Source organism: Megalobrama amblycephala, linkage group LG16 (assembly GCF_018812025.1).
Source record: "Megalobrama amblycephala isolate DHTTF-2021 linkage group LG16, ASM1881202v1, whole genome shotgun sequence".
Taxonomy (NCBI): domain Eukaryota; kingdom Metazoa; phylum Chordata; class Actinopteri; order Cypriniformes; family Xenocyprididae; genus Megalobrama; species Megalobrama amblycephala.
In genome coordinates this window covers 41790341-41814235 of record NC_063059.1, presented here as the reverse complement: position 1 = coordinate 41814235, position 23895 = coordinate 41790341, and the positions used below count along the sequence as shown (strand labels likewise).

The following is a 23895-nucleotide window of genomic DNA, read 5'->3' as shown; positions in this document are numbered from 1 at the left end:
GTAGAGGCTCCCTGCAAGGGGACATTTTAAAAAGTGTACTAAGACAGTGATATTAAAAGATGTGCAGATGAGCCCTGAATATGAACACAGCGCATTTAATTACGCATTAAGCAATTTCTTCCCTTTATAAAACCGTTATGAAGAAAATGCTTCAAATGGTTTAGGCATTTTAAGTGACATTGAAAGTTTATATTTTGGTCTCATCTATTTTTCTGCACGTATGTGCTTTATTAGTAAATAGAATTTGGTCTCTTTAATATCAGTCTAAGTGCATTAAGCGTTTTCTTTACCTGAGTGGAAACTGCTTAACATGTAAACATGTTATGTTTATATTTTGGGCTCATATCCGTATCTCCACACAGTATGCTTTAACAGATATGTATAGAATTTAGTGTTTGTCTCGGTGCATTAAGCCACATGAAGCGTTTTTCTTGTTAAGCATTTTAATGCCCCCGTTCAAGTTCTGCTCATTCGTGACCGGAGTGAGAGTCAGACTCGCAAAAGGTAATGTGCCGCGTCACCCGATGGGTGGTTTCTGCCGCGACCACGTAACACTATCTTGGTCACGAGCCACTTCCTCTATTCATATTACTCAACTCCTGTAAAAGGTTTACCTTTAAAGATTCAGGAGGAGTCAGGTAGGCATATAATATTTTCTTTTTAGATTATATTATCTCAGGGTCTACTTCTGATCACTACCGTACCTCCTAGGCCTACGGTTCAGATATCAACCAAGCCTACCTGGGTGGGGTGGGTTAGCCTTCCGTTCAGTGCACCACAGCTGGCTCTTCGCCCTTAGAGGACAGCTATGCCTGCTAATGCACTCCCACGGCCCACTCTGTTGCGACTGGTTAGCAACCTTGACTGACTTTGTAAAGTCCGTCGGGATATCTTTATAAAAATCTATCTTTTTCAGACAATCAACTTCTGATACCCCAAATGGATTTTCACTCTACAACAATAAACAGACTGAGACAATACTATCAGAGTTTGAGGGCAGTCCCCATTCTCATTTTATTATTTCTTGCAAAGGCAAAAGCTAAATACACCACTTTATGCCAGCTAAGCTGGAAGTTTCATGGGCCAGATAAATAATTACATTTTAAAGCTTACCCTCTTCTCTATTCAGTATATGTTCTTCTCTAATAAAATCAGGTGTCTTCTTTGATCTTCTGAGGGTTGTGGTATGGCGTTGACTTCCGCTTGCTGCTTGCTTGTATGCTCTTTCTTTCATCAGCAAAACTACACAACTATTCTATTACTCCTACTACAACTACTACTTCTATTCTCTTCAGAGAGCTAAAAAGGCCCCAATATTTGTATTCTCTTTTGACGCACTTTATCTCTTCATTTACGCACATGTGGTTTCTACTTGCGTCAATTGCTAGGTTACTTGTCTATCACCTTTTTTTTTTTACTTGCGTCTATGCATTTATATTCGAAGCAATGGCCTAAGCAATACACACATTTCTTTATTATACATTTTTATCAGATTTCTACCTTGCTAGACATTTATTTCCTAACTGTCTTCATTCCTATCAGTTACACACAACAATATTTCTCTCCCCAGAACCCATGCTCACCTACACACATAAAGCAACATCATTTTTACAGGATGTGGTATACACTTCACTTGAGCCCACAGCATGTGTTTTTGCATGTCTCATTTATGAAAACTTCATAGACCCCAGAGATTCTTCAAGTTTAGCAATTTTCTGCTTTTTATTATATCTTTTAAAATCTTTATCAAATTGTTTGGAAGAGAACACTCCATTTCTCTTGACAGTAATAATGTTAATTATTAAACCAAACAAAATCAAAACTTTCAAAAACACTTAGCAATGTGATTCTTTTATTGGGTGATAAGCAATGGGTTTAATCAGTGCCATTACTAAAAGATTTGCCATCTGGCGTATTCTCATCATCTCCTCGACCTGCTTCCCTTGGTGTTTTTACGCATAGAGAAGGCGAAACATTTTTCAGTGTCCACGTTTTCTCTCAGAACGACGATCTGAGTTACTATTCGCCATTATTCGATGCAGCATTAATGACATACAATGGTGACATTTTTCACAATCATGATAGAAAACAAATTACTGCACTAAACTCAATGACGGAATGGCTGTGCGATCCTGTCAATATGGCGGATAAACAAAGAAGTTACCCAGAACTCAATGCAGCGTGATGTCAGATTCGTATTCTCTAAACTTTACTGTCAATAAATACCCTGAGATGGCTTGAAAACACACATAAAAACACACATAAACCATATCTTGTCACAGTCATGTGTTTATTGTCTTCACATTTCATCAGTGAATGCATTTCTGCGTTAATTATTAGGTGCTGCTACAATGAATAGCAAAATTAGCTAAAACCGTTTTGGACTTTCTGTGAGTCAGCGCCCTCCATCTTCAAGTATGAAGGAAACATCTATTACACGAGAGTGAATGCTCCATTATGTTTAGATTGCCTTTTTTTTAAAGATTTTTTAACCAAAAATACTTGTAGAAGCATCAGAATTTTTGAACTTGACTTCTACCATTCAGGGGCTAGTATCAACAAGCAGTACAAGCGATCCAGCAGTCATTCCTTCATTTAGAGTTTATTTTCCATTTTGTATGCACCAGCATGTACGCACATTTTCACAGCTGTTGAAAACTGATTCGCTCCCCCTGATGCCATTTTCTGTTGATACTTAAATGTGTTTCACCTGAGGGGGACGCCAACGTTACAAATCCACCAATAAAATTAAACAGGAATATACATAAAATACATAAGTAAATTATACAAAAAGAATATAAACAAATAATTATCATGGTGGCCATAACAATATTCTTCAGATTGCTCTCAACCTTCTGGCTTTTTTTTTCTTTGAGTATGGCCCTTTATTATGTAATAAAGGGTGGAATTCCTTGTACGGGCACTTCCCCCGGACGCCCATCAATGTGCTTCGTTTGGGTTACAGAAGTCATCAGTAGCCCTGCGTAGGACTTGCTCAAGAAAGATTTGTCATTTTGTTTTTAGACCACGAAAAAAACAATGCCACCAAAGAATTATGTTTTTGGTTGTGAGGGAAAGATAACCTTGCTTCCCAAAGGACCCAGCGTTAAGTGGAGCTGAGAGATTTGTGCTCACGCATTACATTGATGCGCTCTCGATAATTATCATTAAAATAACCATAGAAACCCCCTTAAATTAACTATCAAAATAAGGATAAAGTCGTGTCTGATAGTTGCAGTCAATTTTTTTATTGGTTAAAATGAATGGAGAATATCTCATATTTTTCCATGGATGCTTGAGCCCTCAGGAATGGCGCTTATGGTTTTATAAACAAGGCCCAGTTCTACGCTGGATTTACAGATCATTTGAAACTGAAAGATGGAGCGGTCACAGCGATAATGATCCCGGTCATGAGTCGGAACCACAGGTGGTGAGTAAAACTGCTTTAAATGTCTGTTTTTGTTGGCAATAGGCACCTAAGTGCATATAATGTAAACAACATAAACGTAGTGAATTCATAAATTCATTATTCATCATTCACTATACATTATATTCATTATAGTGATGCTCGTCAATCTTTAAGTATCACTTCTCTCGCCTCGGTCTCTTGTCATTCAGAGACATATCGTTGGTGACACACACACACACACACACACTCCCACTTTTGCAGAGATTTTCCAGCTCAGAGGTGTGAACGACCAGGCTAAAACAGGGGGGTTTCATGACCCTTTAAAGTCCTCTCTGTTTGAAAATAGACTTCTCGCATTTCACTGAAGGAACATTATTATTATAAACCCGCTCATGCCGAATCCTGACTCGACTACACATTGAGCTCATCTCTGACTTATTCCCACTTTAACTGTATTAAATCCAAATGATGCACTGCTGCTATAAAAGCAACTAACTTTTCTTCCAAAATCTTCCTCAATTCCTGATGTTCATACTCAGGTGAAAAAGACATAGTTTTAAATGTATTAAAAATATACTTAGTGCAAGTAGTATGTTAACCCTCTGGAGTCTGAGGCTGATTTGTGGCCTGGAGAAGTTTTGACATGCCCTGACATTTGTGCTTTTTTCAGTTGTTCATAAACATATTAATGGAAAAAGTGTCATTACACTGTATTCAGCACAAACTAGGCTACAATAATATGTGAGGAACATGTATGTACATGTTTGTGTTTTTGAAGGAATAGCATTTATGCGTGGTTATTGAAAAAACAAAAAACTTAAGTCACTGAAATAAGGCCAAAAAAAGTATAGTAAATCTGTGTTTACAATACTTTAGGGTATTGGAGGTAGGGCTGGGCGATGTATCGAATGCTTTTGTCACGCGCATTTCTTCAGTAAAGCCGGTTCCCTGATTACCGCTAAATCGCCATCACCTGCTTTCAAATGGAGCGGCATTTAATAGACAGAGCCGTAGATCACTGATAAGCCACGCAATATCGCGTTCAATATCGATATGTATCGCCGTCGATACATCGCCCAGCCCTAATTGGAGGTTGTAGACTAGAGTTTTTGCTTCAAAGTTATGTAAAAATTATGCTGCCTACTCCTTCATATAAAACAATATATTGATTTAGTATTTGTAAGACACTTTTTGCCAAGAAACACAGTATGCGTGGAGGCGTGAATCACCACTGAATAATGGGCCATTCTCACCTGAGAAGATAAAAGAATTGCATAGTAATGAGCTGAAATGACTTGCATATTAATGAGGCATTTCAGTCAGGTAGGCTGTGAAAAAAACCTTCTGTGATGTCTCAAGCTCATCATGCTATATGAAACATACAAAAAATATTATTACAATATAAAGTAATGGTTTTATATTATACTTTAAAATATAATGTATTTCTGTGATGCAAAGAGTCTGAATATAGGCTTTTAGTTTAAAAGCATGCACATTTGGAGAAATATTGGATTCTCATATGCTTATGTCAATTTTCTATACAGAGGAGTTATATTTATTTAATATTCATTGTCATTACTATGAGCGCTGGTGTTTTCAATTCATACTTGAAGTCAGAGGGCGCTCTCTGTGCATTTTTAGTCCACAAATTCATCTAAAAGAAGAAGAGGCTATTCCATGAATGGAGTTTCCAATTCATACTGCAGCCGGAGGGCGCTAAAGAAACAAAAACTCATCTAAAATTCATCTATAGAAGAAAAGAAACCAGGAACTAACTGCATGTCTTCTAGAGCTCCCTAACCATGACTTTTACATCCAGATAAACACTTTTCAAGACAATAAATACACGATTGAGACGATGAATGCATGTATTGACTGAATTTGTGTCTGAATAGCGCTATATATTGCCTCTGAATTTGCGTCTGAATAGCGCTGGCTCCGTGGGCATGGCCGCATTAGCGGATAATGAGCTGAATCACAGACTTCTGACATGGCTCTCTTTTCATACAGATTACATAAACACAGAAGGTTTGTTTTCGATTTGACTTACATGATTTAAAACCTGACATCTTAACGTTTTTTTTAGACATAAGTGTAATTTTTCTGTGATTAGTATTCACTAAGTTACAGTTCATTTTCTGAGCACTATCAGATTGGACTTCGTTCAGAGGGAGAGGAGAAATCATGCATCATGTTTTCTTTATTTTACAAAAAGCACAACATTTTGTTTTTACTCTGAGTGTATACAAATAAAAGAAGATATTCTATAGTTTCAATTGATATATTACTTATGTCTCTATGACAAAAAATGACGGAGTATTTTAAGTCTGTTTTGCTGCAATGTGAAAAAAAACCTGCAAAACGTGCCGGCGCGTTTTCAGACCTCAGAGAGTTAATAATACATTTGTTTTCCCAACATGCTTATTTGAAGTGCATTAAAAATATATTGAATTGCATTTTAATACATTTCGAAAAATATGTACTGTTACATCCCAGGTTTAAGGTTTGTCTAGTGGTTGGCAAGTTCGGTCCTAGAGAGCTGCTGTCCTGCTGAGTTTAGCTCCAACCTTAAACACACCTGAACAAGCTAATCAAGCTCTTCAGGATTATTAAGGCTATAGGCAGCTGAAGGTTTTTTTCAGGGTTGGAGCTAAACTCTGCAGGACAGCGGCTCTCTAGGACCGAACTTGCCTACCCCTGGTCTAGGGTAAAGGAGTAACAGTAAAAAAATATATGGAATGTTGGGGTGAGTAAGTGTGCCCGTCCCCTGCCCTGCACTGCACAACAGACATAAAATTATAGCTCAAAAGGTTTATTAACAAAAGATATTTTAGACAAAATAAATCAAAGAGGAAGCAAAACAGACTTCAGGAGGGTAATGCCAAAAAATAAACAAAAAGTACCCTCTGACTAGTTAAGGAGTAAAAACTACTTAAACTACTAAAAGAAAACAAGAGAAATGTACACCAATTCCCTAACTACCCCAAAACAGGAGAAAAGTTAATACAAAAATTAAATAGGCACCCACCTCCATACAGCTTCCAGCACATGTGAGAATGAAGATGATAACAATGAGCAGATGGTAAAACTCATTAGGCTACAATAAGCCTATTAACTTTGTAGCAAATGTACACCGTCTCACACAATTATTTACACACAACTCAGAGAAACAAACAGAGCAGGTGAGAGACACAACACTCTGGAAGACAGGCTTCAGTTTGAATGACTCTGAGAGCTTCTTTTGAGCATGCAGCCACAACGAGCATCAGGTGTGAACAATCATCTCTCTCTCTCCAGCACCTCGTAGAGCAGCAGAGAGACACACAGAGAAAAGGGGGAAAAAAACAGCACACAGAACAGAATATACTACCATATGACACAATCATGGAACATAACACCCTCACCCATAAGTTAAGCATCAACTAATGTCTTGAAAATAAACTGTACAAAACTTTTACTCCACAGCTGAATGTACTCTCGAAAGGGCATCAGCTACAGTATTCTCAGAGCCTTTACAATACTGGATATTCAAGTTGTATTCTTGAATAGTTAGTGACCACCTCATTAGGCGCCGATTTGAATTTCACATCCGATCCAGAAAAACAAGAGGATTATGGTCTGTATAGACAGTGATGGGATGATTGCTACCACCAACGTAAACTTGAAAGTGTTGCAAAGCTAACACCAGGGCTAGGGCTTCCTTCTCAATCGTACTGTACTTTTGCTGAGGACTGGTGAACTTTTTAGAAAAGTAACTTTCAGGATGTTCAATGCCACAAGCATCTTCCTGCAGTAACACTGCTCTGGCACCTGAAGAACTGGCGTCTACCTGCAGCTTAAATGGGAGAGTGAAACAAGGAGCAAAAAGTACAGGAGCACTACTTAAGAGATCTTTGGCAGCGTTAAAGAAAGACTCACTTTCATGGGACCAAAAAAACTTCTTGGCTGTACCAAGTAGGTCAGTCAAAGGAGTGACCACTTTAGCAAAGTTCCTACAGAAGCTCTGGTAGTATCCTACCATTCCCAGGAAATCGCCGCAACTCTTTTATTACAGGGTGGAGAAAAGTACAAGATAGCTGCTACCTTAGCTTCCACAGGTTTAACTTGACACTGCCCTACCTTTTTACCTAAATAGGTAACAACTGCTTTAGCAAACTCACATTTAAGCAGGATAAGGGTTAGTGAAGCATTGGCCAATGCATTAAACACTTTATCAAGGCTACTAAGATGCTCTTCCCAAGTGTCAGAGTAGATTACAACATCAACTAAGTAGGCTTCACAGTTGGGGATTTCTGACAACACTCGTTGCATCAACCTTTGGAATGTTGCGGGAGCATTGCGCATCCCGAAGGCCATAACAGAATACTGCAGCAGATTATCAGGAGTCACGAAGGCAGAGATCTGAAGGCAGAGATCTCAGAGGCACAGGTAGTTAATGGCACTTTCCAATAACCTTTCAGTGGGTCAAGCTTGGTCACAAAGTGTGCACTACCGATTCTATCTACACAATCCTCCATTCTGGGCAGAGGAAAGGAATCTGGCTTTGTCACACTATTTACTTTGCGATAGTCTGTGCAAAAAACAGAATGTCAAGTCTTGTTTAGGCACAAATAAGCAAGGAGAGCTCCAAGGACTATGGCTAGGTGTGGCAAGACCATGCTTCAAAAGATACTCAACCTCCTTTCTCATTACTTCACGTTTTTGAGGGTTAACGCGGTACAGGTGTTCCTTTATAGGGGGGCTATTACCTACATCAACATCATGTTTTATTATAGAGGTTCTGCCAGGAGCATCAGAAAAGAGCAAGGGGTACTTATTAATCAACTGAATAAGAGCTTCTTTTTGACCCTGAGGCAAGTATCCAAGGTAGTCATCAAGTTCTCAACACGGTTGATTTCTGGAAGCGTTCAACAGGTAATTTTCCCACATCCGGGTCATCAACAGGAGAGCAAAGAGCAGCAGGCACCACAGCAGCAGGATTAACAGACACATCTTCCCTATTAGATGTAACTTCTGCTTCACACTTACCTACATAAGATTTTAACATATTAATGAGACAAACTCTGCTCTTTCTCCAAGGATCTGTGGTAGAAATGACATAGTCTCACTTAGCTTTTTCTCAACATTGTAGGGACCAGCAAACATCAGCAAAGGCAAACCTTCTGCCCAGTCCTTGCCAGTACTCACACAGTATGTACGGAGCATAGACTTTAGATTCTGGTGGAAACGCTCTAATGCCCCTTGTGACTCTGGGTGATATGCGCTAGACATTTGGTGAGAAACTCCTAACTCTTTCAAAACTTGAGCAAACAGCTTTGAGGTGAAATTGGAGCCCTGGTCAGTTTGAATGGCCTTTGGTAGTCCAAACATCGAACAGAACTTGATGATCTCTTTGACTATGACGTTAGCTTTTAGAGAACGCAAGGGAACAGCTTCTGGGAACTGTGTGGCAGCACACAGAGTTAAAATATACTGATGCCCAGATTTTGACATGGGCAAGGGTCCAACACAATCCAAAAAAAAAAAAAATATCAGGCCTTCAAACGGCTCACTCATCACTGGTATAAGATGAAGAGGAGCAGAGGGAACAGTCTGGTTAGGCTTACCTGAAATTTGGCATTCATGGCAAGCTCGACAGTACTTCACTACACAGTTCCTCAGCCCAGGCTAGAAGTAGTACTTTAAGATGCGCTTATAGGTTTTAGTAATACCAAGGTGACCAGACAGGGGGTGCTCATGTGCCAGCCTCAGCACCTGAGGGCCTTAAATAGAAGGTAGAACAAACTGATGCACCGCTAACACAATTAACATTCACTTGCGGCCGCCAACATCTCATGAGTATACCATCATCTCAATAATAAGTAACTGGACCACCAGGGGCTTTTTCCAGATTGACAGCAGTATCTAGACAGAATGACAAAGATGGATCAGCCTTTTGTGCAGCAGTTAAACTCTTCTTTCCAGCTTCTATGGAAGTTGTGGCCGACTCAGAGCTAGCATTTTCATAAGAGGAAGACAATTCAGGTTTAATGAACAGTGTGCACTCTGAAACATCTGACACGGGGTTCATAAATGAATCAGTGAGGTTCACAACATCATCCCACTTTTAAGCTTGTGCTGTTACTCAAGCACATGCAGGGAAAGCAGCAGGGAAATGAGCAGCAACATCTGCCTGTCCTGACACATCAGGCCAAGGGAACACTTTACCTCCAGCCAGGTCATTTCCAAGGATGAGACTTATGCCTTCCACTGGCAGTTCAGACCTTACTCCAATGTGAGCGGGACCTGTGACCAAGTCAGATTTCAAGTAGACAGTATCTAACAGTACTTTAACAGTTTTGGGTGAGAAAGGTAAGGTGTCAGCTAGAATAAAGGAGTGAGCTGTCCCTGTATCTTGCAAAATGGATACAGGTCGGCCAAGTAAGTCAGCTGAAAGAGACACAGAGCCAGTTAACAGGAAGGAGGGTTGGTAACAGAATTCTGGAGCTGTGGAAATGATTCAGAGACAGAACCAGCTGAGCAAAAGCTACACTTTTCAGCAGCAAACTTTCCACGCTTTGCAGTCAGAAATGAGACCTGGTCAGGCAATAAAAACAGACACGTTTGCCATCTGAGTGTTTCAGCATTGGCTTCTCTTTCTCTGTTTTCTCAGAGGAAAGAACAGGTCAAGTCAAGTCAAGTCAAGTCAAATTTATTTATATAGCACTTTTTACAATTGGTAATTTTTCAAAGCAGCTTTACATATTAGAAGCACAAACTTACAAGCAAGCGTGGTAATATGTAACATTCAAGATGGTGCACATTAAGCAATTCGGCTGACTCCCAGGGGTGGAAAAAAAACCCTAGGAGAAAACCCAGCGTGCTAACATAGTCCTCTTGGAAGATATATATAATATATGTAAATGGATATGGAGATCAAAATCTGAATTATACATTTTTATTATAGAGATTAAAAATAGATTATATATAAATATATGTACGCGGATACGGAGATTAAAAATCTAAATTATAGATGCAGCCAGAACTGGATCTGTAGGCCCACTGTCTCCTGGGCTACGTTGTAGTCAGGTCCAGACACAGGTTCTCCATCTGATCTGGATACGCCTGGATCCAGCACCCGGCAAACCTCAGGATAAGCAGAGAGATTGATATTTGCGTAGATGCCATTCTTATTCTGATGTACAGGTATATCTAGTGTTATAGGAAATGTTCTTGGTTCCGGCCGACCTAATTATTGCAGTTAACAATCTAACAGAGGAAATGTGTTAACAGGTGACATCATTCTTTCTGTTTGCTCACTCCCGAAATTCCGACGTCTAAACTGATGGGTAGAAGAAAATACTGACCTGTGTGTAAGTGCAAACTCACCAGCTACCACTGCGGCTTCAGAGAGAGAACTTATCTTTTGCTCATTCAGATGAACCTCAATATTCTCAGGAAGGCAGTTTTTAAACTCTTCAAGCAAAATGAGTTCTTGCAGTTGTTCAAAACTGGTAACCTTACTAGCCAGATGCCACTTCTCAAACAAGACTCTCTTTTCTCATGCAAACTCAAATGTTTGTTTGGCTGTTTTTGTTGTACCTTGAAAGCACTGATGATATGCTTCGGGGACCAGTTCGTATGCACGCAATACTGCAGCTTTATGATGTCATAATCCAAGGACTGTTCATTTGGTAACACAGAGCATACCTCCTGGGCCTTACCCACAAAATTACATTAAAGCAGTAAGCCCCACATATCTTTTGGCCATCCTAGTTTTGTAGCAATGCAATCAAAGGCTATGAAGTAAGCATCTACCTCAGCTTCTCGAAATGGAGGTGCCAGTTTGACATACTTCACTACATCAAAGTTAGTCTGAGCATCATTTACACCATCAAAATTAACTGGGGTGAACAATCATCTCTCTCTCCAGCACCTGGTAGAACAGCAGAGAGACACACAGAGAAAAGGGGAAAAAACAGCACACAGAACAGAATACACACTACCATATGACACAATCATGGAACGTAACAATACTAGAAGTATATTGATAATAAATATATGCCTAATTACACTTTTAAGAAATATGCTAAACATTAGCACACTTTTAATATATTTCTAAACAGTATAACAGAAGTACATTGTTAATAAATATATGCTTAGTTACACTTACACAGCTAAACACAAGCATACTTTTAGTAAAGTTAGTCTATTTACAGAAAATATATATTTACGTTACTCATAAAGTATATTTTATGTGTACTTTAAGAACATAGCAAAATGATAAAGTTTTTAGTGGGTTTAAATGTACTTTATAACCATGTGTAAGTCTTCTGAAATATATTTATATATACAGTACAGTCCAAAAGTTTGGAACCACTAAGATTTTTAATGTTTTTAAAAGAAGTTTCGTCTGCTCACCAAGGCTACATTTATTTAATTAAAAATACAGTAAAAACAGTAATATTGTGAAATATTATTACAATTTAAAATAACTGTTTTCTATTTGAATATATTTCACAAAGTAATTTATTCCTGTGATGGCAAAGCTGAATTTTCAGCATCATTACTCCAGTCTTCAGTGTCACATGATCCTTCAGAAATCATTCTAATATGATGATGTGATGCTCAAGAAACATTTAATGTGTACAATTGTACAAAATATTTGTGTACAATATTTTTTTTCAGGATTATTTGATGAATAGAAAGTTCAAAAGAACAGTGTTTATCTGAAATCTAATCTTTTGTAACATTATAAATGTCTTTACTGCCACTTTTGATTGATTTAATGCATCCTTGCTGAATAAAAGTATTCATTTCTTTAATTTCTTTTCAAAAAAATAAAAATAAAAATTCTTACTGACCCCAAACTTTTGAACGGTACTGTATAATGCTACAGAAGCTTTGTATTTCAGATAAATGCTGTTCTTTTGAACTTTCTATTCATCAAGGAATCCTGAAAAAAAAAAGTACACAACTGTTTTCAACATTGAAAATAATCATAAATGTTTATTGAGCAGCAAATCAGCATATTAGAATGATTTCTGAAGGATCATGTGACACTGAAGACTGGAGTAACGATGCTGAAAATTCAGCTTTGCATCACAGGAATAAATTACTTTGTCAAATATATTTAAATAGTACACAGTTATTTTAAATTGTAATAATATTTCACAATATTACTGTTTTTTACTGTATTTTTAATTAAATAAATGTAACCTTGGTGAGCAGACGAAACTTCTTTTAAAAACATTAAAAATCTTAGTGGTTCCAAACTTTTGGACTGTACTGTATATATATTTTTAATATTTCAAAAGAAAGATATTTTGAAAAACATTTTAACATTTACAATGTACCAACTTATAATGTATTATAAACATTTGTCAACTATTATTAAGTATTGCCATAAACATCCTTAAAATGAATGTAATTCAGTTTTTTACTGTATTTGTAAAAGGTTATGCTACTTAAAAGGCTGTTGTCCATTACATGATAAGTTAATTGTAATAGGCTTCTACTAAAATTCCAAGGATTTCAACAAAATATTATTTAAAATGCATCAGAAAACATTTTTCCACAGATGCTTAAAAAAATCCCTAGTTGTGTTGCTCTTTATTAGCTCAAAATACAGGATTTATATATTTAAAAGTCAACTGTGATGAGGTCATGGATATCTTAATGCCTTAAACCTGCACTCTAAAAAAAATCCTGGGTTATTTTTTCAACCCAAATGGTTGTTGACCCTGTTGGGTCATTTTTTGTGGGTTTTTTGTGTCTGTGTGTGTGTTTGGGTAGTTTTTGTGTTCCCATTCAGTCGGTCTGTCTGACATACACTACCAGTCAAAAGTTTGGAATCTGTATGATTTTTAATGTTTTTAAAAGAAGTTTCATCTGCTCACCAAGGCTGCATTTATTTATTTTTATAAAAATACAGTGTCACATGATCCTTCAGAAATCATTCTAATATTTTGATTTGCTGCTCAAGAAACATTTATGATTATTATCAATGTTGAAAACATTTGTGTACTTTTTTTCAGGATTCCTTGATGAATAGAAAGATCAAAAGAACAGCATTTATCTGAAATACAAAGCTTTTGTAACATTATACACTACTGTTCAAAAGTTTGGGGTCAGTTAGATTTTTTATTTTTTTGAAAAGAAATGAAAGAAATTAATACTTTTATTCAGCAAGGATGCATTAAATCGATCAAAAGTGACAGTGAAGACATTTATAATGTTATAATATATATATTTTTACATATTTACATTTATGTACACATACATATACATACATATATACACACATTCATTCAATCTGAACATGAACAAACACAAACAGTGAAGCAAGTAATGAAAACAATTGTGAAAATTGTCTTGTGCAACAAAAATACGAACAGTGCAAATGACTTTAACAAACTATAAGTATTTACATAAACACACCAATCTGGGCACAGCGGTGGGACTAAGCATCAACAATTGTTCCTGTTTGGCTCAGAGGAAGAACCCACACAAGTTTTTTTGACAAATCAATGCTGATCAAAACAATCACGTTCACTATGGAGCCGTTGAATGTCAGACAAACGAGATACCTCAGAAAAGCTGGGAATCTCCTCTTTAAGACTTTTTACATTTACATTTATGCATTTGGCAGACACTTTTATCCAAAGCGACTTACATTGCATTATACTATACATTTTTAGTATGTAATTTTCTGCAATCCCTGGGATTGAACCCATGAACTTGGCATTGCTAGTGCCATGCTCTAATCACTGAGCTACAGGAAAGCTCAGTGAAATTATAAAGATTTTTAAATCATACAGATTGGATTAGTGGTTCAAATGTTATTAAACATTTAATAACAATAGTTATTTTTGACGTAGACGGCTGTCTCTGTCTTTAAGGGTTAAAGCTACAAAAGTTCAAAATAATTTCAAAATTTTAAAGTTTAAAAGCATTTGCACAAATACTAATGTAAAAAAAGTAACACCAGCCAAAGGATGAAAGAAAAAACAGATGCTGCATTAATTGTATTAAAAATATTTAATGCAATTAAGTTAAACGGAAAAAAACAAGTGAAAAAACATGCATTAACAAGTTATTTTGACAGCCCTATTAAAAACACAATGTATTAAGTTTCACTTAAGTTTCCATTATGTGTGAGCTTGAACACTTTTTTTTCTTTCATAATCATGAAAAATGAATCATTCATTAGTCTTTGTCACCCTCTGCTGGTACAACACAAACACATTCAGGGTCTATATTTACTCTCTAACAAAACTCCAACCTTTCTGAATTTATACTGTGTGTTTGTACAAATAAAATGGTAAATCTGTGAAAATCTGTAATTCACTGCCACCTCATCAGGTCTGTCACAGGATTGTTGAAATTTATATAAAGTCTTAAATTATGTGAAGCCACTGCATCTTCAGTCGCTGTTAATTCTGTTGACTGGGAGTATCTGTAGTGGATCCCTATTCACCATCAGATGATCATGAGAAGATCGGACTGTTATTTAATACTAGTCCTAAAATAAAACAGACAAACAGTCACATGTGCAGTATGGAACATTACGTCTGTCACATCTTTTCAAAAGAAAATTTAGCAATAACTAGATGAGCTATATTAATTAATTCTCAAACATGATAATATTGCTTCTATCTGATGGATAGGACATGAAAGGTAACTTTCACACAACGGACAGCTGATACAGAACCAACAGAAATGATTATACTACTCCACTACAAATTTATTATCAGTTAATGACAAACAGCCCAAATCTCAGATCATCACACACAACCAGGCATTTAAAGGGGCAAAAGCTGAAAATGACATTAAAGGGGGGGTATAATGCTATTTCATGTATTCTGACTTATTTACACTGTTAAAGAGTTGGATTCTCATGCTAAACATGGCCAAAGTTTCAAAACATGAGTTGGACGTATGACAGAGTATTTATGTTCCAAAAATTCTCTTCCAAATCGTCACAGCTTTTGGATTTTGTTTTATGAGCATCGGTCCGAGTGACGTAAATAGGGGCGGAATTCCTTGTACAGGCACTTCTCCCGGAAGGGCGCGCACACAAACGTCGACCAGAGCGAGAGAGCAAGGGCACGCCTATCAACGCACGTTCGGGTTTATGGAAGTCGTCGGCAGCGCTGCACAGGTCACAGGACTGCGTGAAATCAACAATGTCACCAAAGAAGTGTGTTTTTGGTTGTGAGGGAAAGATAATCTTGTTTCCCAAAGAACCCAGTGTTAAGTGGAGCTGATAGTTTTGTTCTCACGCAATACATTGATGCGCTCTCAACATTTGTTATTAAAATAACCATAGAAACTGATGTAACTACAATCACTTTTTTATTGGTTAAAATGAATGGAGAATATTTCGTGTTTTTCCGTGGCTGCTCGAGCCCTCAGGATCGGTGCTTATGGTTTCATAAACAAGGCCCAGTTCCACACTGGATTTACAGATCATTTCAAACTGAAAGATGGAGCAGTCACAGCAATAATGATCCCGGTCGAAACAGTTTTGTTGGCAACAGGTGCCTGAGTGTTTATAATGTAAACAACACGAACGTAGTGAATTAATAAATTCATTATTCATCATTCATACGCTATATTCATTATAGTGATTCAAAAGTTATCCAGGGATAATGCGATGGTGTATTGTGTTTTTAAATACAATTGTTTAGCTGACCAATGATAGCTTGTAGACTATCCCTACACAAAAGTGTACACGTGATAGCTCCGCTCACAACGACACGCCTCCAGGCACTCGGCTGTTTTCGGAAATACTCGGTACAGCGTATGTATCTTATAAATATGATTAAGACTTTTTGAAGATTATAAGACTTTTTGAAGATATGAAAGATGCACTTAACATGAGATTGGCAGAAACTGTGTGTGATACCCCCCCTTTAATATTATTTTCACAGTCACAACACTGTGAAGAATTAAACTCGCATCAAACAGTTTAAATTCAGAGATCTAAAGAAACTGAATTTAACACTCATTATCTGATCTCAGACAAAATATTCACACATATTTTCCGTACAATTTCCTTTTATTTCTAGACAGTAACACAGCCATCTAAACTGAAAATGAAAATATGTTAATTTTTATTGTAGCTGATGTTACCATAGTGTCTCCAGTTTATAATGTGGATCATCCTTCAGATCAGAGAGCAGCTTCATTCCTGAGTCTCCTAGTTTATTCCCAGCCAGATCCAGTTTTCTCAGGTGTGAGGGGTTTGATCTCAGAGCTGAAGCCAGAGCAACACAACCTTCATCTGTGACACCACAAATATACAACCTGTAGAAAACAATGTCACACTCTTCACTCTCTCAGATCAGATCAACAAGGACTTTCTCATGATTATATTCAAAATAACAGTGATGAAGTAAGATAGACATGAATAAAATGAATACATTTATAGATAAATTAATTTACTCTGAAATAATATTCTTCTTTTTGCCCCCTGAACAGATATACTGACATCAAATTCTACTACAGATTTATTATAGTGATTAAGAATAATTGTTATTACATCTACAGCTCTCCTAGAAACACACTGGTGTGAGAATCACTCTAAATACATTTTTCTACAAACAAAACATTTACTATACTCCCTCCATTATCCCCCAATAAAGTATGGGCTTATGACCAGATCATGTGACTCTCAGAGGCCCAATTTACACCCGTTTTAAGATGCGTTTGACGATGATGTTTTTCTTTCATATTGCAATTATTAATTTCTTGGTAATTCTGGAAATTATTACATTTTAGTTTACTAATTGATTTTAATGAATGTTTTGATTGGGGTGAGATATATATTAAATATATATTCAGATGAACCACACACCACATTTCTATTGCAGTTATACAATTTGAGGCAATGCTCATGCTTTTGGACTGTTTGCACAGGCATTATAAGGTCATTTGATTGACACCAAACATTTGTGCTTTTTTTTTTTTTCTTACCACAGTTCCTCCAGCTTACAGTGTGGATTCTCCAATCCATTAGAGAGCAGTTTCACTCCTGTGTCTCCTAGATTATTATATGACAGTTTCAGTTCTCTCAGGTGTGAGGGGTTTGATCTCATTGCTGAAGCCAGAGCAGCACAACCATCATCTGTGACACCACAATCCAACAACCTGTAGAGGACAATGACACACTCTTCACTCTCTCAGATCAAAAGACTTCATTATCAAAGAGAAACCAATAACATAAGCTCAAATCACCATGTTAGATGGATCTTGGTCTGTCACAGAGCACAAAACATTATCATAACACACATGCTTCTATTTATTCAGCTACAGTTATAGCATGATGCCAATAGGGATTTCCTGGAACTACGTGCATTACATCTGCTGGGCATATTTGGAGTCTCAGATGGAGTTCTCAGGTTTTAGATGAAGCAGAATTTAGCCGTTCTTCACTGACAAGCTGCACATTTAAATAATAATAATAATAATAATAATAATAATAATAATAAAGCCTATAAAAAGCCATTTGTGGTAATTTACATAAACCAAAATTTTAAAAGGCTTTAAAAGTATTGTCATGTTAACTAGAGTTGGATACTGTTAATGGCTACACAAACTTATTACAGTGTTCCAGGTACATAACATACACTGCTTCAATGGATGGACTACCCTAGAATATCATGCACTTTTCCAACTAATCCTAAACTAACTTTTCTTAACGGAATAGTAAGAAAAGCCCTCTTTGTTCTCTTTATACAGAAACATTTTCCTAATGATGATTCTGAAAGAAAACACATTGTGTGTCTACTGATGCTCTAGTAACAAACACAACTTTAACACACACGTGATTGATAAATAAACTGTGCGCTCTTACACTACCGGTCAAAAGTGTGGAAACATTACTAATTATAATATTTTTGAACAGAAAAAACAGAAAAAAAACTATAATATTGTGAAATATTATTACAATTTAAAATGATGGTTTTCTATTTTAATATACTTTAAAATATGATTTATTACTGTGATGCAAAGCTGAATTTTCAGCATCATTACTCCAGTCTTCAGTGTCACATGATTCTTCAGAAATCATTCTAATATGCTGATTTGATACTTAGTTATTATCAATGTTAAAAACAGTTGTGTTGCTTAATAATTATTTTGGAAGCTGTGATACTTTTTTTCAGGATTCATTGATGAATAAAAGGTTAAAAAGAACAGCATTTATTCAAAATATAAATCTTTCCTAACATTATAAAACTTTACTATCAATTATTAAATTGTATTAATATTTCACAATATTATTGTTTTTTTCTGTATTTTTGTATAAAATAAATGCAGTCTTACTGAGCATAAGACACTTCATTCAAAAACATTACAAAATAGTAATGTTTCCAAACTTTTGACTGGTAGTGTATTTCAGTGTTGTTAATGTTTCCTTTGCACATTCAGTTTAACAACATTAAGTTCATAATTTCATTTATCATTCATTGGAACTGTGCATTTAGACAGTTACATTATGTGTTTGCTCCATCCATGCAATAAATGGGTGCCATTGAATAAGCAGGGATTTACTTCAACAGGTAATGAATGATATGACCGTAAAATATCCGGAAAACTTCAGTATATTATCTTGTAAAAAATAACTGTGACGTTTCCATGCAATAAAAGCATTTTTATTTAAACAGTAGTTTCTCTTGACAATTGCTGTCATCTGCTCATGTGAATAGCACTGGCCATCCTGAGGACAGTTCAAATGTGGGCTGATGAGAGCTACGGATGGAGCGCGAGCACAATAGTGAAAGGCAGTAAAGAGTGCAGTGCAAAGGAGAGATGTGAGGGCGTGAATAACAGTGCAACGTCTCCATCAGTTAACATTTAATGGGTATAAACATTCCCACAGTGTCAATTCTCGACACAGCGTTAGTTCCCTTGAAAGGGAACTTCTAGGTTACGACTGTAACCTTGGTTCTTTGAAAAGGTTAAACTTCCTACTTGAATTACATTCTATCATAGAGTTGCTTGGTTTGTGCCATTGGACTGATCACACATGCTTCACAATGCAATCACACAGTGTTTCCACAGCGTCAATTTTCAATGCAGTGTTTCGTTCCTTTTTCAAGTGACCAAGGTTACAGTCAAAACCAAGACCTTTTGCTTATAATAAATGTAATGTTTTGTTTTCCCTGCATTTTATTCAATTTTGATGGAGAGATTATTGAAACTGCAAAATTCACAGAAACTTTTCATGTGCGAGTCTCATATAACCTTACCACAGTTTTTCCACTTTACAGTCAGGATTCCCCAGTACATCAAAGAGCGGCTTCACTCCTGAGTCTCCTAGATTATTCATAGCCAGATACAGTTGTCTCAGATGTGAGGGGTTTAATCTCAGAGCTGAAGCCAGAGCAGCACAACTTTCATGTGTGACACCACACTTCATCAACCTGTAGAGAACAATGACATATATATTTAAAAGATTACTAATAAATCATCTCTGTATAATAAAATGTAGCTAATATTCATCAAATCACGTTCACACTAACAGAGTTATAGATAGAGACAGACACTGAGAAAATATGTATTTGATCAATATAAATGTGAATTAAAAAGGCACAGTAAATGTAAGTTCCACCCACTGGCCCAACAATGGTGTCCAATGATCTGATTGAAGATATTCTGTGTATACGTCTTTTCTAGAGCTTCTGTAAAAAATCACCTTAATTTAATAAAATTTTGGTTGCTGAATTAATTGATAATTAACTCCATGAATAATTTAATCTGACTAATTTAATCTTCTAATTTTATGATGTTTCCAATGTTACAGCTGATCACAAGATTAGTTGTGATTTAATTTGGATTTTTGATTATTCTGGGTATCTCATATTTTCACAAATTTGTTCATTAGGGACCTGATATCACATAGAAAATTCACATCAGCCGAATGTGTTCACACGGACACAAGCTCATCAGTTCTGATCCTTAGTCAGAGGGTGCAGAGTTTATTAATGTATTTGAGTTGAACCGCTCCAAGCTTGTTCATACAAAACTGCAGTTTTCTTAGTCACGATACTGCAACTTGCTAAGATAGTGATAGACAGAAATCAAGAGGTCCCACATGATTAGGGTTGGGAATCGTGAGAAATTTTCTGGTTCTGATTGAGGTTCTGCTTAATGATTCCTGTTCCATTAAAATAATTAAACAACTAATAAAAAAATAGTAGAAAGGGAAAAATGCACAACACTCAACTTAACCAGTCCTTTTTGTGTTTATTATTCTTGTAAAATGAATTTAACAGACTGTTAACTACATTAACATGAACTAATAATGAACTGCATTTCTACAGCATTTTTTAAAAATCTTTGTTAATGCTAATTTTAACATTTACTAATACATTAGTAAAGTCAAAAGTTGTATTTGTTAACATTAGTTAACACTCTGAGGTCTGAGGGTATCGCTGGCGATACCACCGTGGTTTTTTTCTTATCAGTGTGAAAGAGACTCAAAATACTCCGTCAATGTTGCACATACAATTAAGAGTTATACACCATTTTAATCTGTGGAATATCTTCTTTCATTTGTGTACACTCAGAGTAAAAACAAAATGTTGTGCTTTTTGAAAAATAAAGAAAACTAACATGATGCGTGATCTCTCCTCTCCCTCTGAACGAACTCCAATCTGATAGTTCTTAGAAAATGAACTGTAACTTAGTGAATACTAATGACAAAAAAATTACACTTATGTCTAAAAAAACGTTAAGATGTCAGGTTTTAAAACATATAAGTCAAATCGAAAACAAACCTTCTGTGTTTATGTAATCTGTATGAAAAGAGAGCCATGTCAGAAGTCTGTGATTCAGCTCATTATCCGCTAATGCGGCCACGCCCACGGAGCGAGCGCTATTCAAACGCAAATTCAGTCAATACATGCATTTGTCATCTCAATCGTGTATTTATTGTCTTCAAAAGTGTTTTGAATAGCCATATTTAGCGATCTCTTGCCTCTGTTAGTTCCTTGATTGTCACATGATATGCCTCTTCTTTTACTGAGGCATTTGTGGACAAAAGGGGCAGAGCGCCCTCCGGCTCAAGTATGAATTAAAAACACAGCATCCAGCGCTCATAATGATGACAATATATATAGAATAATAAATATTACTCCTCTGTATAGAAAATTGATATAAACATATGAGAATCCATCAATATTTCTCCAAATGTGTATGCTTTTAAGCATATTAAGAAATTATGGTCAATATAAGATTTTAAGAGTCAAAATGTGAAGCTTGAGTCTTAGATCTTTTTAATGATGTATAGTTTGTCAACTGCACATCAACATTTAGGCTCTATAATATAACAAATATAGTAGCCTATATGAAATGCCCTAGAGGTAGGAATGTTCAGACGCTTTGCATCACAGAAATACATTATATTTTAAAGTATATTAAAATAGAAAACCATTATTTGGTTAGAGACTTGAGACTTCTTTTAAAAACATTATAATGGCAATGTGTCCATCTTTTGACTGGTAGTGTAATTTAACATAGGCCTATACAAAATTTTCTTCATATCATGTGCAATAATACGTGCATGCATGAGATCACAAAAATCATGTTTTTTTTTGTCCTGAGTGGACTTTAATCCTGTTATCAGCATGATCACAGAGGGTTTTTTCACAGCATACCTGACTGAAAGGCCTCATTAATATGCAAGTCATTTCAGGTCATTATTATTCAATTCTTTTGTCTTCTCAGGTGAGAATCACCCATTATACATGAGGATTCACGCCTCCATGCATACTGTGTTTCTTGACCAAAAGTGTCTTAGAAAATTTAAATCTCTCTATTGTTTTATATGAAGGAGTAGGAAGGATAATTTTTACTTCATTCTGAAGCAAAAACTCTAGTCTACAACCTCCAATACCCAGAATCCTTGTGAACACAGTTTTAATATTTTTTTTTTTATTTCAGTGACTTAAGTTTTTTGTTTTTTCAATAACCACGCATAAACGTTATTCCTTCAAAAAACACATACATACATGTTCCTCACATATTATTGTAGCCTAGTTTGTGCTGAATACAGTGTAATGACACTTTTGTCATTAATATGTTTATGAACAACTGAAAAAAGCACAAATGTCAGGGCATGTCAAAACTTCTCCAGGGCCCCAAAAATCCTCAGACCCCTGAGGATTAATGCACTGTGAAGTAACAAACTATGAACGGCTGTATTTTTATTAACTGTGTTCAAGCATTTTTTGATTCATAAAGACTTGTTTCTAAAAGAATGATTCAGTGATAGACACATTTTTAACAGTAAATCTGTTGCCACCTAGTGGCGTAACAATGCAATCTATACAGTCATTACTTGAAGTCCAGTTACTTTCAGAATGTAATTTACTATACATAAACATTAGTTTCTATGTGAATAATAAACTTATGTATACTTCTGTTATAATTAGAACAGGCCTATTTGTCACACAGAAATAATAATACTGTGCATTTGAAAAGATTGTTTGTGAAGCTGCCTATATCTACACGACAACTCTCTTTAGATCAACGGCAGCGCAAATGCAGATTTGAATAGAGATGATATTGAGCCAGATGTTGTTCTGTGCTATTTCTCATACATTCTCTCTTCAGATTAGTGGATTTTATTGTTTTATTACAGGATAGGAATCTTGAATTCATTCTTGGTAAAATCCATCCCTACATTTGTTTCAAGAGGTCAAAATGAATACTGATTGAGAGACACCTGTGCGACACACTTGTACATAATAGTCTCATGAAATAGCTCCGGAGCTTTTATTATGCTTATATGCCACAGTCGGCCGCTGCCGCTCCTCTCTTTTTATGTTTTTTTTTTTTTTTAAATTATGATTAAAGTTGCGTTTAACAGCCACCTCTTTCTTCCCTGGAACTTGATCTTTGTTAGTTATGTTTGATCACTTAAAATCACATAATTTTATTTAATTCTAATGAAATAGCTGCAAGTGCTGGAATTTGTTGCTTTTTGGACATACGTCGAATGCGTAAGGCGGTCACACTTGAAGCTTGTTATTTTATTTAATAAAGTTTTAAATAAGGATACTTATTTTACACAAACACATTGACTCACTTCAGAAGACCTTTAATAAATCCCTGGAGTCGTATGGATTAATTTTTTTTATGAATGGATGCATTTCTTCTGTCTTCAGAATTTGGGCTACCATTCACAGCAATTATAAACCTTGGAGGACTAAGAACATTTTTAAATATATCTCTGATTGTGTTAAAAATAGAAAGTAGAAAATAATCATACACCTAGGATGGCTTAAGGGTGAGTAATTCATGGAATAATTTTTGGGCGAACTATCGCTTTAACACATAAGAATAATTGTACTTTGACAATTGGGAATGGGTTGGGTGCAGATATCTAAATAAGAGAAAATTATAGCTGTGGGTGGGTGGCGGATGGATTTGTTTTTGGCCACAGATTTGGGAAATGTTAGAGCTGAACCGCGCATCCATCCACTCAGTTGTCAGCT

The 23895-nt window shown here is 36.1% G+C and overlaps 1 protein-coding gene across 9 annotated transcripts in view; it reads right to left on the bottom strand.

Annotated features, from left to right (window-relative positions):
• Positions 1-13639: 13639 nt before the first annotated feature.
• LOC125249756 (NACHT, LRR and PYD domains-containing protein 12-like) overlaps positions 13640-23895 on the bottom strand; it is a 95715-nt gene continuing 85459 nt past the window's right edge. For all 9 annotated transcript variants that reach the window (XM_048162129.1, XM_048162132.1, XM_048162128.1 and 6 more), the window contains 4 exons: positions 19645-19818; positions 17369-17542; positions 16526-16699; positions 13640-14912 (listed from right to left, as the gene is read on the bottom strand). In XM_048162129.1, coding sequence (XP_048018086.1) covers positions 14897-14912; positions 16526-16699; positions 17369-17542; positions 19645-19818 — 538 coding nt within the window. In that variant the 3' untranslated portion in view covers positions 13640-14896. The remainder of the gene's footprint in view (positions 14913-16525; positions 16700-17368; positions 17543-19644; positions 19819-23895) is intronic.